The 15,195-nt window shown below is 39.6% G+C and overlaps 2 protein-coding genes across 4 annotated transcripts; both read left to right on the forward strand.

The window, feature by feature from the left end:
- The first annotated feature begins 779 nt into the window (after positions 1-779).
- On the forward strand, positions 780-4,480 carry LOC121296531 (transmembrane protein 208-like). The gene is made up of 7 exons (XM_041222204.1): positions 780-848; positions 954-993; positions 1,504-1,599; positions 1,901-1,960; positions 2,119-2,255; positions 2,758-2,842; positions 3,190-4,480. Exons 2-7 carry the CDS (start codon positions 988-990, stop codon positions 3,325-3,327), a joined length of 522 nt encoding a protein of 173 aa, XP_041078138.1. The 5' UTR covers positions 780-848; positions 954-987; the 3' UTR covers positions 3,328-4,480.
- A 139-nt stretch (positions 4,481-4,619) lies between these two features.
- LOC121296530 (katanin p80 WD40 repeat-containing subunit B1-like) lies at positions 4,620-14,863 on the forward strand. Of its 3 annotated transcripts, none has more exons than XM_041222203.1 (20): positions 4,620-5,054; positions 6,111-6,354; positions 6,493-6,623; positions 6,801-6,918; positions 7,066-7,166; positions 7,389-7,430; positions 8,465-8,548; positions 8,667-8,782; positions 9,015-9,086; positions 9,377-9,524; positions 10,011-10,198; positions 10,563-10,714; positions 10,816-10,866; positions 11,214-11,278; positions 11,520-11,705; positions 12,071-12,220; positions 12,377-12,453; positions 12,573-12,647; positions 12,759-12,875; positions 13,159-14,863. In XM_041222203.1, exons 2-20 carry the CDS (start codon positions 6,315-6,317, stop codon positions 13,289-13,291), a joined length of 2,046 nt encoding a protein of 681 aa, XP_041078137.1. In that variant the 5' UTR covers positions 4,620-5,054; positions 6,111-6,314; the 3' UTR covers positions 13,292-14,863. The 3 variants fall into 3 exon arrangements, with proteins under 3 accessions (XP_041078137.1, XP_041078135.1, XP_041078136.1); XM_041222201.1 differs by having other exon boundaries at positions 4,621-5,054; positions 9,374-9,524; XM_041222202.1 differs by having other exon boundaries at positions 4,621-5,054; positions 6,114-6,354; positions 9,374-9,524.
- The last annotated feature ends 332 nt before the right edge of the window (positions 14,864-15,195 follow it).

A 15,195-nucleotide genomic window follows, 5' to 3' on the forward strand; every position in this document is an offset into this window, starting at 1 on the left:
ATCCCTCTCAGCTTTCGGCAGCAACAGTGGCTCAGATGGTTACGGAACTAAACTCAACGCAAAACTGTCCTCTTTCGCTTCGGAACGTATCTAGGCCTTGTTGTGTCTTTTGCTATTTTAAACATATATATATAAAAAAAAATGTATAATACATATATTTTTTATTTATTTATTTAAATATTATTTTAAAACATGATTTAAAAATGTAACCGGTAAAAAAACAAAACAAAAACAAAACAAAAAAGATATCTGGTGTCAAAGCACCCTCTTGTGGTATGTTTTATTACTTCTGCTACTTCAGTTCTGTTTTGCATGATCAGATGCTACTGTGACTGGATCTCAACATAAAGATAATGGAATACAGACCACCGGACGGCTTGTGACAATACCTCCTAGACTTGTTGTAAAAGACAGTTCCGCATGGACACCTGTCATGATATCTGTAATACATATATGGTGAGCAGGACCACCTTAGGCATCCGTCTCTACTGCTGTAAGGATGAAGTCATTTCTCTTGGGTGGGTACTGAAGCACCTGCGACCACCTCTTATAAAGTCTAGAACTGCTGTGTTGCTAATCGTGATTAAAACACACCAGCAACTGGGTTGTGCAGTTTTTATAGAGTACAGAATAATATGAGATTCCGTTTGCATAACGAGCCACTCGGGTTCACCGCGTGTATTTATCACCTGCGCAGGTAATGAGCGTTTAGTGCAGTACGGTAAGGTGGCCACCAGAGGTCGCATTGATTAAATTCCACGACCCTTTCCAATCTCTCTTCTGATGATGTCAGCATAGCGAGTCGGAAGTGTTTTCGGTGAGCGGTGATGTGTTAAATCACAGAGGAGGTTAGTTTCTAGCATCGGTGGCATTCCTGTACAGTAATTTAAAGTTGGAGCAAAAACAAAACAGAACAAAATAACCCCACAAAACCTCGTTTGTACTGTTTTCAGGTCACTGAAACAAGACAAGGGCTCGTTCGTCGGCATGGCGGTAAGTGTAGTTTAAAACACCCGCAGTGGATCAAAGTGTAAACACATTACGATTAGCTTTACTCTGTCGAAATGTTCATTTTTCATCCGCTGTCGTTGAGGCTTTTCTTACTTCAAGGCAGTAGTTAAAGTTTTCTTACAATGAAGATAATAACCCTTTGCGTAGGCATGTTGACAGTTCTGAATTCTATTTCAGGAATGCAATGTGATTTAAGGAACCAGGAATCTCTTTCCACTGAGTTACTGTCGTGTCAGGGCTCGTCAGATACTAGTGCTGTTTATGAAAACACATAACAAGCGCAGCTAAAACGAACAAAATAGTCGATACATTTAATAATTGAAATAACTAAATGCAGGGCATGGTTTATTTAGTTTTTGTTCCATCTGATGTAGGCTACCAGTAAGCATTGAATCATTTATTGCAGCTTTAACTGTCTTGCGGCTGGATGTGTTTTGTTCTGGGTTAGCTGATTTCTGACTGAAATACTCAGGACTTGCTTTCTGCTTACAGCCCAAAGGGAAGGTTGGCACAAAGGGTAAAAAGCAGATCTTTGAAGAGAATGCATCGACGCTGAAGTTCTACATGAGGGTTATATTGGGAGCTAATGTAAGTGACACACATTTAAATGAAATCTACAGTAGTGTAAACGTAGCAGTAACAGTTGGGTAGCTTCTCTTTGCAAAGAAACACACCACTGTTGTAGCTGGAATATGTGGAACAGTTAAGTGAGCTGAAGAAATATTTTTTGTTTATCATTGCGATTCAGAAGTAAATAGCTCCTGTTAGTTTATAATATAGACACAGGTGTTAGTTAGCAATCTTGGCTTGGCTTATTAATGTGAATAATAATAATAATAATAATAATAATAATAATAATAATAATAATATGTCTCTTTCTCATTGGCAGGCAATTTATGTAGCAGTGAACCTCTTTCTTTTTTATAGTTCGGCAACATTTTGGACATGGGTAAGTTGCATTTAAACATATTTGTGCAGTGTTATCTTTTCCCCATAGAAACATCTCGCTGGATTACACTGACAGAAGGGCATTGCTCTCCTTAGTTGCTTTTTTCGAAGGCTGGCAGCAGGGTGTGCGTTCTTTCCTAACCCCTGTGCTTATCGTAGTGCTGGCTAGTGTTTGCGCTGGCGGTGTATGGAGGTAGCTATCGGTCCATGACGGCGATGGCGAAGCCTGCATTCACAGAGGATGGCAGCCTATTGGACGGTGGGATAGACCTGAACATGGAGCAGGGGATGGCAGAGTGAGTGTTCAAACTGCAGTGCATTCAGGTGAGCAGGTGATGCTCTCTGAAACCAGAACCATTCGTCAGGAGAGCTGGACTCCCGTGGGGCTGTTTATTCAGAAAGATTCCAGATGTTTGTCAGTGCTTTCTCCGTTTAAAGAAAATCATGAAAAGAGTTAGAAATAGTCATACAGTTGCAGCACTGACTGTATTTTAAAGTTGATTGTACTGTACATTTACTTGTAGTGAAGAATCTTGTCCTGTAGAAATATGCATACTGTAATTGCTTTTAAGAATACTGCATAAGCTGCTTCGAACAAGTGGAACTGCTTTCATTCTTAAACAGATATGATTTTATGCATACCTAGATGTTTCATGTGTGTGCATATAGTAGGCACCTGTATTACCCTGACCTGGAGCAGAATGTAGTCCATCCATTCATGGAATGGTAAGTTTATTTGCATGTCATACTGTTTTGGGTACATTTTAAAAAGTAAAATCTTTTGTTTTTACTTTGTAGGCATCTGAAGGATGTGATTTTACTAACAGCCATTATCCAAGTATTGAGCTCCATATCGGCATACTTTTGGTACCTTTGGCTTCTGGTAAGTAAAGTGTTTAATTATACAGACGGGCCGCAGTTCACGTCCACATATTGTGATAATTTGTGACTTTCCCTTGTATTAAATAACGTGGTTGATTCTGGAATGCTTTGCCAGGGATGATCGGGAATGCTGATTCCCTGGCAAAGTTTAAGTTTAACTCCAGGCCTTTCTGTTCTCAAGCCTTTGAAGTGCAAATACATGTGAAGTTTTTATTTTGAGTTTTATATTACTTTTATTCTTTTACTGTTAGGTCTTGTTTTCCATGATTGTGAAGCTCTTTAGAGTCGGCTTTGCTATGAAAGGCGCTATATAAATATAATGTGATTGTTTGCTTATGTCCCTTCCAGGCCCCAGCCCGAGGTCTCTATTTGCTCTGGGTGAATTTCCTGGGCCCCTGGTTCATGGCCGAGCCCCCTTCAGCCCCTGAGGAGGTGAACGAAAAGAAGCAGCGAAGGCAGGAGCGACGACAGATGAAAAGATTCTGATTTTATTTATTATTTTTATGTTCAGTGATTGTTTTTTAAAATTATTCAACATGGGCTGATCCCTCTCTCCATCCCTCACACACACACACACACACACACACACACACACACACACACGTTAACAGGAAGCCAGGTTTCAGACAGTACAAGTGTTCTGCATCAAGCACTGCTTATCCTGCACCCCTTATGCTTTGTATACTTCCAAACACAATGTTTTACATGTTCATTAAAACCTTACTGCAGTTTGAAAAAGTAGGATTGTATACCAACACACACACGCACACAATGGATAGAATACACATCCAGCTCATGGACTCTTCCCCTGATTCAGCTTTTAAAAGCCATTTGTCTTGCCTGCCAGAAAACAGCTGAAAGCTATTAAATACAGAATGAGAGACTGAAAGCAAATGCAAAATCCACCATGCTCTGAAAACTTGGAGCTTCCTTGCATTGAACATGCAGTTAAGAGTGGTCTTGGAGGGTAATGCAGAAGGGAAAGATATTAAATGAATCAGCATTATTAAGTGTAAGTGAGTCATTCGTGGTTAATGTGCTTAAAGTTATGTGAGTTTAAAAGTGCACAAGGACTTGTACATAAGCACTGTATCTATAATGTCTGACAAGGTTAGGTAGCTTGACAAGGTGGTTGCCGGTCTGTGTTAAAGTAATTTACAACCACAGCTATTAGACGAGTAGATGACAAAGACAACGTGATAAAACTGCAGCAGGCACATTGTTTGCAAGACTGCTTCCAGTAACAACAGACAGGGTTCTTGTGTGGGCATTCATTGATAGTAATTAATGCCCCACCGTCGGACAGCAGGGTGTCTGTACTGCAGTAGCAGGTTATATACGTCGTGTACTAGCAAACGATAAATACTGCTTTTGCATTTTATGTAAACACGTACAGTAATTGGGTTTAGTTCCATTCTGGACAGCATGGCCATTGTGATGTTACAGATTTGGGCTGGTCAAATGAAAATGCTAAGAAGGATGCAGGTTCAAGTATAACTCCATACAAAAAAAGAAAGAAAAATGTTCAGTACTTAGACAATCGTGAACAAAAAAAAAAAACGTGTTAAACTGAGCTTCTTCAACATTGCCTGCTCACGTGTACTGTCATAATGTAAATAAAAACAAACTTTCATTAAAATAATTGTAAATTAGTTTGTTCTTCCATATCATTTGCAAGAAACAGAATCTCGCGCACGTCAACCAACGACGTCTGGGCAATAAACGTGCACGTAACCGCGTTCACGCAAACCCGCCAGTCTGAGTATCAGAACACTCGATTGGCTCCTTCGGTTGCTAAGGTAAGCCGGTGACCGCATACTCTACACTAGCTGTTGTTGTACACGTTATCCCAAACGCTCCCTGAATTTTTAATCCTAAATAGTCCCACAAACTTGTGAACCGTGACGCAGTCAAACGACCAAAACAAGCAATGGCTGCTCTGTTACTTTTAGTTTGTTGTTTTTAAAATAATACTGAATGTATCTAGAGTGGTTGCTAAGACCGTTGATGCGCAGTATCCAATAAGAGTTTCTCATAGAGCGATGTGTCGAGACTACAGCAGGAGTGGCTAGACGGGGACGAGAGAGATATAAATAAATAATATTGAAGTTAGACTCGATTGTTTTGGGGTTTGGTTAAAACAATCAATGCAATGATATTTAGCATCTTGCATAAATTGCTTTGAAGAACCGATCGAATGCGAGAGGCAACAGGTAGGTGGACTTTTGCTCTACATTATTGATTTTTTTTTTTAACTTGAGTAGTTTTTAGGCTATTTATAAAGGCAGATGTTAACAGAAGGGTTTTTACAGGCACAAAAGGGTAAGGCAGTTTATCCAGCTGCAGCCAGTAGCTGCACAAAACTAATGGTAAATATAACCACCCATTTCACTTTTAAGTATTTGTTTCTCTAGCCAGGATGTTATCTACTGGCAGGCGTCTTTTAGGGGGCTTCTACTGCCAGTAGATTTGTTAAGGGTTACAATCAGTCAGTATATTCAAATATATTTAGAAAACCAAGCACCTTTACATACATACATACATACATACACACATAATAGCATGAACACCAGAACAAACTTAGTTTAACAGATAATTTTCCACACAAATGTGTGTAGAAGAGCGGTATCGCACGGTTAATGTGTTTTTGAGGAATCGCTATAAGATCTTGACGTGTGCCAGGTGCTGTTAGAGTAATAATAAATAAATAAATGAATAAAAAAATAATTGGACCATGATCCGTCACATGCAGGCATGGAGCTGTATGTTTTAATGGTGATTCTGGTGAAACAGTTTGACACAGCACGGTATCTGCCAGAGCCCCAAGTCATATCAGTGGGGACTGTATTGCATGACTAGCGCTCGCATTTTTCATAGGCATACACAGACTGTAAAAGGTACAGTTATTACTTATTCGTAGTATGGAGGCAACACTTAATAAGACATTTTCAGACATAATCAACCGCTGTTGTCTGTACTAAAATAGATGGAAGTTGAATATTTCACCTTTGACGAGTTTTAAAACATTCATAGATTAGAGAGACTTGGCGAGTTACTTGGTATGGGCACATTCTGCTTGTCGTTGCATACATTTTGGTTTATTGTTTGTTAAAGATAAACCAGTCTAGTTTATTTTCCATAGAACACACCCAAATGTATCGATTTTTATTTGTATTTGCATTGAGAATCCATCTATAGTGTTCATTGGCAATTTGGGAGGATCACACAAGACTAATTGACTGTTTTATTTCTTCGTTTTGTCTTTCCAGCAGAGCCGCTGTGATTTGTTTACCGCTAGGAATTGAACTTTGACCAGAAAAGTTTTTTTTATTATACTACTTTACACCTGGATTATTATTATTATTATTATTATTAAACATAACTTTTATTAATGGAATAAAGGAGTATCATATTAAAGGAAGATAAGAGAGCAGTTAAATTTCAAATCTGCTATATTAAAATCCACGACCAGGATGGCAGCAGCCAGCACAACAAAAAAATCGTGGAAACTTCGTGAGTATTTTCTGTAACATTACATTAATATGTTAGTGTTAAATCCACAAATGTTTGACATTTTGCATTTTAATTCTGAAAGTTCAATTCCCCCCACAAAGGTGCAACGCTGTGTAAATTGTTGTTTCCCCCCCCCAGAGGAGATAGTTGCACATACCAGCAATGTGTCATCATTGATTCTGGGGAAGACCTCCGGACGCCTGCTGGCTACAGGCGGTGAGGACTGTCGAGTAAACATCTGGGCTGTCAATAAACCAAACTGCATCATGGTAATTCTAATGAAGCGTTACTAGGTTGCAATGTTTATTTATTTAATTGGGGTCGGAGTGGGAATAGTTTTTAACTGGCTGCAAATGTTGCTGATATTACAAAATTGTGCACACCATGAGTCCGTTGTGGATATAATGCAATATTTCTGCGTGTGTTTTTTTATTTCTGCTTTTCAGAGCCTGACTGGACACAATAATCCAGTAGAGTGCATCCAGTTCAGTAGCACAGAAGAGCAGGTTGTGGCTGGCTCACAGTCCGGGTCATTACGGGTTTGGGACCTAGAAGCAGCTAAAAGTGAGTTGGCAGCGCAGTTGTTGTGGACAGCACATCTAATACTTTCAAAGATTGGCATGAGAACTTTTACATGTTCTGTTAGTTTAAATTGAACTTTGGCAGTGTTGATGTTCATTTGTGTGCTTTTTTTTTTTTTTTCCTGTTTAGTTCTCCGGACCTTAACGGGACACAAAGCCAACGTCTGCAGCCTGGATTTCCATCCCTACGGGGAGTATGTGGCTTCTGGCTCCATGGACACAAATATCAAGGTGAGGAAGACACGAGGTGCTGCCTACATGTCATAAAAATCATTTCTGTCTACAGACTGTCTTTAATCAGATGTTTTATCTCAGTTGTTTTTCAGTTACACAGCTGTTTGTCTATCCATTACAAAATAGTATTTTTATGTTAAGATATATTAAGATGTTAATGATGATAAGGACTGAGAAATGCTACCTACACAAGTTCAGATTTATTTATTTTTCTTTCAGTTATGGGATATTAGAAGAAAAGGATGTGTTTTTAGGTATAAGGTAAGAAACCACATTTTAGACTTTTTTTTACAAGATTCTATTGAATATATTGGTTCTGTGTGAGCCTTATGTAATGCTATAGTAACTTCATTGTTGAGGGGTGTACACATGCTCCATTTAGAAGTGTGCATGTTGGACATGTACCATGCTGCTGTGTAGAATGATGCTCACAGTGAGTACCAGTGTACCATACGTTCAATGCAATGTCCACTATTAAAACAGAAAAACAAACAAAGGATGCTTCCCTTCTACCTGTTTCAAGTAGGATCTGTGATGAATCAAAATAAATACAGTAGTCTCCGTGTATAGGAACACCTCCGAAGAAAACACTTTGGCTTAGGGAACACCCTTGTGGTGAAGCAGATTTTTCCCTTTGTAAATGCTCTGCCTAAAGGAACAGGAACACCTCTTAAAATAACACCTTTTTGGCACCGATAGCAATAAGTTGCTAACCGATTCAAAACTGATACAGTACCGTTTTGTAACCTGATAACTTATCATCAAATTCAAATGCTTTATTTAATCTTTTCAAAACTGGCTTGTCATCAATCGCAACAGTAATATAGAGCTGCTGCATTTTTTTTAAACATGTAGGGATGCTGTGTTCATAACAATTGTTAATTTGTTCTTGTATTCATAATTACTATTAGAGCTGCTGCTGCATTATTACTGTATGTAGAGGTGCTTTTTAATTTAGTTTGTTAGTTTATTATTATAGTTTATTAACATTGCACTTGCCTAGCTTAGTAGGTGTTCACGATCACGATTAAGTTCAGGATAGGGTGTTTTTTAATTAAAGTAAAATGAATCTTTAGACTTATACTAATTTCTAAAGTCTTGTACAAATTCACAACCCTTTAAAGGTATGTTTATACTGGAATTACATTGAATAAATTACTTTCATTGAATTTTTATTGAAAACATTTAATAAAAGAAATGACTAGCTTGTTGAATACCACGTCATGGTGATATGTAATGTATGTTATATGTGGTTGTTACATTTTATATATTAGAACATGTCCTGTCTTCTATAGGGCCACACACAGGCTGTGCGGTGCCTCTGCTTTAGTCCGGATGGGAAGTGGCTGGCCTCAGCAAGTGATGACAGCACAATAAAGGTAAGTGTCAGAGTGACAGAGTCAAAGTTGACATCCTTTCTGTATGTTTAACAGAAGATTTATGATGCTTTAAAATCGTCATCTAAATCCTGTAAATATTTTTGTCTCCTGAATTTAGCTGTGGAACTTAACGACTGGGAAGATGATGACTGAATTTACAGCACACACAGCCGCTGTGAATGTCGTGACATTTCATCCAAACGAGTATCTCCTGGCGTCGGGGAGCTCAGACAGGTAAAACGAGGAGGTGTATTTGGCCCTGTTTATATATCTCTCTAGTTCTGCCTAATTGCTGTGTGTCCTCGCCTTTAGGCTGAGGTGTACCATGCTGTAAGACACTGGATCCCTGCTTGTGCATCCAGACTTTTTGTTCATTGGGATTTCAATGTTTTCCAACTGGAGGAGCAGCATGCGAGACATGGTACATAGTTAAAAATTGTTCCCTTCTCTTTTTTTTTTTTTCCAGGACAATAAAACTTTGGGATCTGGAGAAGTTTCAGATGATCGGCTCCTCGGAAGGAGAGACAAGCCCTGTTAGGTGTGTTACATTTAAACATTATTTGATTACATAGCTATCTGTTTACTGCCCCATGCTGTATTCTGCTGAAGTAATTTGATTCTTGAATCTTCTATTCTAGGACAGTAGTGGCATTTAGCACATCGACAACAATCTCTGTCCGCGATTCATTCGGAGGGTGGGGGGTGGGGGGGAGGATAATTTACCTAAATCTGTTTAGGTTTGGGTGCCACCTCCCTGCACTGCACAAAGGTTAATCTTGATCATTGCAGTTTGACCTCTGCTTTTCTCACCCCCCACCCCCCCAGAAGCATTGCATTCAACCCGGATGGGTGCTGCCTCTACAGTGGCTCCCAGGATTCGTTGAGAGTGTATGGCTGGGAGCCAGACCGCTGTTTCGATGTGGTGCCAGTGACCTGGGGCAAGGTGGCCGACCTTGCCATCTGTAACAACCAGCTGGTGGGTACCCATTCGCTGTTTCACTACAGCTTGGTGTGTGAGAGTGTCTTAATAAAAGTGCCATGCTTTGGATTATAGATCTTTCAAGTCAACGATAAAGGGCTTTGTCTTCAGTGCTGTAGATGTACTACATTTTTTACAGCACTTACCAGGGAAATTTATTCCAGTGCAACGTATCCCGATTTCCAACCAAGCTTCGGATGAATGCACAGGCCTAGGCCAGGGATATTCAGTTATATTCACTGGAGGGCCAGATAAGGCAATGTCTAATGAGAGAGGAGTTAAAGAATGAATGGAAAAAGACTCTTGGAGCTGTTAACCCTTAGGGCTATTTAATTTTTGCATTTTGTAAAATTTGTATTGATAATTAAATTTAATTGACATTTGTTTATTTATATATTAATCAATGTGTTCATTTTTTAATATTTAAAATCTATATTTTGCCTTTAGGAATAATATATTTGTATTTCTCTCTCTTTCATTCAGATTGGAGTCTCATCAAGCTTGACTAACGTCTCCTCCTATGTGGTGGACCTCAGTCGGGTGAAGAAATCTGGTTCAGTTATTCAGGGCTTTATCCAGGATGACAAGCCACTTGCTGCACCACCAGTGAAGGGAACCAGCATCCGTCGCAACTACGAGCGCCCGCTTACCACCTGCAACACACACCAGAGGTGCAGAACCCACCTTATGCGTCTATCTGTCTCCCTGTAGTGATGAGTGGATAGATCAGACAGTGAAACACATGAAAGCTGCTGTGAGAAACATAGGGTATTGCTGTACATCTCTATAATGGGATATAAATATAATTCCTAGGTGTTCATACACCTGTTCCCATCAGGAGTTCATTAAAGTGGTAAAAACATCCAGGTTAAGCAGGGACATGTAGAAGTGGACAACAGGGTGGTCATCATTTTCTGTGTGTATTTTTCCAAACCAAAAAAGTGGCTCCCCTCACAAGAGGGAATTGAAACTCTGGACCTGACCAATCCGACCTGACTGGTAAAAGTTGTTGTCTCTGTCGCTGCTTATATTTAGGGTGAAGCAGAACTCGGAGAGTGATCGTCGGAGCCCCGAAGGCGAGAGACGCAGCCCCAGTAGTGAGGAGGACCGGGATGACAAGGAGTCCACTGCAGAGATCCGCAACCCAGAAGACTACAAAGAGATCTTCCAGCCCAGCAGTGCTATCTGTAAGATCCACTTTTCTGCCTACCGTTTTGTTGCTTTCAGTTTCTACTGCAGTCTTCCTGACACTCCTGCAAGTCAATTCTGTGTCAAATATTTTTTGCAGCTCGAACCCCCCCGAAGAGAAGTGAGCCTTTCCCTGCCCCTCCGGAGGATGGTGAGTTCTGATGGAGAGATGTATCTTTGTATCTTTTAGACCAGCGAAGGGTTCTCAGAGGTTATAGCCAGACTCAGAAACTGGCAGGGTAATGCAAGCCGTAAATGGATATCTGGTGGAAAATTAGGCCAGTCAGGAGATTATTAAAGACACCTTATACTTTGTATACCAGCGAGATACGTCAACACTAGTGAGACAAGTGAGCAGACTGCAGTGGGTTTGATCCCAAATTACTGGGCATTCAGGACGCAAATTGCTACTCATCACTATTTGTGTCATAACTGACCTTTTAAAAGATGTGTCTAGTTGTGTTCCTTGCTAACTTTTGGATGATGTCTTGTTTCCAGAGATTTTCCCAGTGAAGCCCAACACTGCATTGGAAATGATGACCCCATTACCAGAAAGACTAAAGGTAGCTATCCAACCATACCTTTCTATTGTTCACACTGTTACGCCTGAGCTGAAGTGAGACTCGCAGTTCAGTACTACCGTGAAAATGTGCTGTCAGTCAAAACTGAGAGAGTTCATTTGTAAGACAGGAAGTCAGGAGTGGTACAAGCATGTAAAAAAGAAAGCAAGTCCTGTCGGGTACAGTAGTAAGTTGTTGTTTTTTTTTTTTTTTTTTTTAAATGTATTTATTTCTCTATCTGCAGCCTGAGCAGTTAAAGATGGCTCCCATGGCCTCCTCTACTCCAGTGAATAGGGTGGAGCCTACTATCGTCCCACCTGCCAACCGTCTGTTGCCAGGGGCTAACCCTGCCCCCAGCAAAGCAGAGCCAGCTGTAATTCTTGCCTCCCGGAATGAGCCAATTGGATTGAAGGCATCTGACTTTCTCCCGGTAAGTGATTTTGTTGATAACTGCCGAGAAGCTGGGATCTCTTTTAACCTCTTATAGGACTACCTGCCCTAGGTCTGGTAATATAAACAGCAAGTTATAGAAGCCAAGTACTTGGCATGCAAGTAATGCATTTTCCGTTCTGTATTACCAGGACAATTCCATTACATGTTTTAGAAACATGGGCAAATCCCATCTAGTTTCCAGTTTAACATGATATATTTGGCTATCCAAAATATTAGTTCAAAACCTTTTTCTTTTTTCAGGGAAACTTTTCTCTAAGAGTTTTCACAGGTTATATGCTGTTTTCATATTTAAGCAAAAATCACCTTCATGTACTATTAACTTTTGCCTATTTTGCATCTTAGCCAGCAAAGAATAACAATCAGCCTGCCCTGAATGACGACGATGCCCTGTCCCAGATTAGGAAGGGTCACGACACCATGTGTGTGGTGCTCACCAGCCGGCACAAAAACCTTGACACAGTGAGAGCGGTCTGGAGCAGCGGGGACATCAAGGTAAGTACATCTGACTGGAGGCATATTGCGCTGGGTGACGAGGCGAGAGGTTCACTCAAGAGACGTTCCATTGTCTTACAGTTCCATCTCATCTCTAAGTTTGATTGGCTTTCAGAATAAAGATAGCAATTCTGATGTCTTTGTTTCCTGCTACAGACCTCTCTGGATTCAGCAGTGACCATCAATGATCTGTCTATTATAGTGGACATTCTGAATATCCTCAACCTCAAACAGTAAGTGATCATGTTACACGAAGAACTGCATATAGTGCTTATGCGTTTTGTCTGGTAAGATTTAAACTAGAATAACAGCAAGTATTTAAAAATCCACTGTTGTTTTTATTGTAATACAGATCGTTGTGGAAGTTGGATCTGTGCACCTCCATCCTTCCCCAAATTGAAAAACTGCTGCAGAGCAAGTATGAAAGGTGAGCTGGTCATCCCTGGTTGAAACATTTAAAACTAGCTGATCAGTAGAAATGTTAATTGTAAAAGCGAGCAAGTCCGCATTTTAATGTGTTACCTTATTTCTTTCTCAGCTATGTTCAGACGGGCTGCACCTCTTTAAAACTCATCCTCCAGCGCTTTCTGCCTTTGATAGCAGATAATCTCACAGCACCCCCTTCAGTTGGGGTCGATATCACACGAGAGGAAAGGTAAGGGACTTTAACCTGTTTAAACATGGGCAGCACCGTTCAATAAGAGAATTTGTTAATTTGTATTTTGCATGGTCTTGCACTATCATTATTATGCATAAGTTTTTTGATTAGTGTGCCTCCCTGTTTTCTCCGTAACAAACCTAATTTATCAGAAACCAAAAACAGCATTTTATATATTGACGTCAAGACCAATAGCTTTTCGTCTTTCTATACATGAGGAATATATTGACCTGCTGGTGGTGGTTTTACATGGATTGACTGAAACTGTTTCTCTTTCCAGACACCAGAAATGCAAAGCATGTTACAAGCAGCTGAGGAACCTGAGAAATGTTGTGAAGAGCAAGGCTGGTCTGGTGGGACGGCATGGCAGTGCCTTCAGAGAGCTCCAGCTACTAATGGCTGCACTGGACTGAACACATCTTGTTTTTGAACTGTGAGGTTTCTCCTCCTTCATATAGTGGCCTGTGACTGTTTTCAATGGCACAGATTGCTCAACATGGGTTTAAGAAACCAGTACAGGGTCTTTTAAGTGATGACACCAGCGTTACTGTCTTTTGGCAATTCTGTTTCATTTTCTGGTTTTAAAAGGGATGCCAGCATTTTATGTCCCAAGACAACACCCTTACTTGCACTCATCTGAATGATTTTGAGAACACAATCTGCTGCTGTCCAAAGGATCGCAACCCTAGCCCCAGATTTTCATGGTGGAAATTGGGATGCACTCTACAAAATAAATATTATAATTGATATTCTCTGCTTCTGACAAAGCAGCTTCTTCAGTTGGATTAAAATTGTTGTAAAGTGCAAAAAACAATAAAACATATTTTTGCAAAGTATAAGGCAGCCTTCAGCTATGAGAATGGTTGTGCTCAGATTGAATTTTTTACATTTTATAGCAAGTTACAATGTGGTTGTATGATGGCTTGGGAGGATTGCAGTAAGGTGGGCATGGTAACTATTAGTCCACTGACCTACTGGTTTGCATGGTATATACAATCTGCTAAATGTAAATCAATGTAATTTGGTGCAAGAGGCAGCGACAAATGCAGTAGTCATTTTCCTGTAAGCTACTGCCATTTATCCAAACAAAACTTAAATCATCTTTGTTTGTAGTGACTGGGTATACAGCGCCATTCAGTAAAATGGCTACTGTTTGATTTTTATACAAGTTTTCCTTTCCTGTGCTATACTTGATTCAGTGTCTTCAAGTAATTTAGTTGCAATACCCAACAGAAGGTACACTAAATGGTTGTTTGGATAAATTGTCTTTATTGTAAAAGCCATGACATTTTTACTGTCTGCAGCAACCGTCTTAATTATGTGGAATTGAGGTGTATGGTTTTAGATAATTATCTACCAGCAACTGAACATTGCACTGCAGGAATCTAGGTAGTTCATTCACTGTAGAAACATTTGACTTTGCAAGTCAAGGTTATCCTGTCCTGCTGCTCAAATAGTCATTTTTCCTAATTACACAACTTTCTGTTTGTCTTCCCTGGGTTCCCTATGTTTGATTGTAGGATTTGTTATGCTCTGGCTCTGCCATGGAGCTTGCCTGTTTTCTGAGCTGGTGCTGGAGACAGAGCTGAGGTTCCAGAGCAGCTCCACAATTTCCTGCCTTTTCACATTTTAAATAATCCTTCGTGCATTATTTGGTTTAAACATTTGAATGAACAAAATAAATAAGTATATACGATAACTAAATGTAAATTCAGAAATACTTTAATGCACATCATATTTCTGTTGATATAAGGGAGCGTCTAAAATTCTCAACTACAGTCACGTATTCCGGTATCTGCAGCCATAATCGCATATTAAGAGGACAGTGAGAGAAAGATTATTCAAATGAAATAAAAAAAAGTCCATTGGAGGCTAGAATTGAATAATAAAACAAAAGCTTAGTGGAGATCATGTGCACAATATAATTTGTGACAGACAGACCGTTAAATGGGATGTATATTCTAGAAATAATGTGAGACATACTAGATACAGTACTTTGTAGACCATGGATTATATCCTTCTAGCATATATTTTATTATACTGCTGTACAAACAAGTTCAGATATCTGTTCAAGATTCAGACATGTATTTGAATATTTGTTCATTTGCAAAAAGTTATCAAAGTAGTAATATGTACCACTATTAAAGTTGGAAAAAAAAAGTTAGAAAAGCTTTATTTTACCCTGTGAATGAATTACAAAATGAAGAATGTCATACAGTTAATAAACTGTGTGCACATTTCTGGTAAAAACAGGAAGTGGACAATGTGTATTCTTAATAATCACTGCCATTGCATCTCCACGTGTGTAGAGATCGCT

The sequence above is a fragment of the Polyodon spathula genome, chromosome 21, assembly GCF_017654505.1.
Source record: "Polyodon spathula isolate WHYD16114869_AA chromosome 21, ASM1765450v1, whole genome shotgun sequence".
NCBI classification, from domain to species: domain Eukaryota; kingdom Metazoa; phylum Chordata; class Actinopteri; order Acipenseriformes; family Polyodontidae; genus Polyodon; species Polyodon spathula.

What these genes read in the sequence shown, in the direction of transcription:
- LOC121296531 (XM_041222204.1), top strand. An exon ending in CGGCAACATTTTGGACATGG is followed by an intron (nt 1,961 to 2,118) that starts GTAAGTTGCATT and finishes TGCTTATCGTAG; the next exon opens with TGCTGGCTAGTGTTTGCGCT. An exon ending in ATGGAGCAGGGGATGGCAGA is followed by an intron (nt 2,256 to 2,757) that starts GTGAGTGTTCAA and finishes TTTACTTTGTAG; the next exon opens with GCATCTGAAGGATGTGATTT.
- LOC121296530 (XM_041222201.1), top strand. Translation starts at nt 6,315, where the DNA reads ATGGCAGCAGCCAGCACAACAAAAAAATCGTGGAAACTTC. An exon ending in AATATCCTCAACCTCAAACA is followed by an intron (nt 12,454 to 12,572) that starts GTAAGTGATCAT and finishes ATTGTAATACAG; the next exon opens with ATCGTTGTGGAAGTTGGATC. An exon ending in GATATCACACGAGAGGAAAG is followed by an intron (nt 12,876 to 13,158) that starts GTAAGGGACTTT and finishes TTCTCTTTCCAG; the next exon opens with ACACCAGAAATGCAAAGCAT.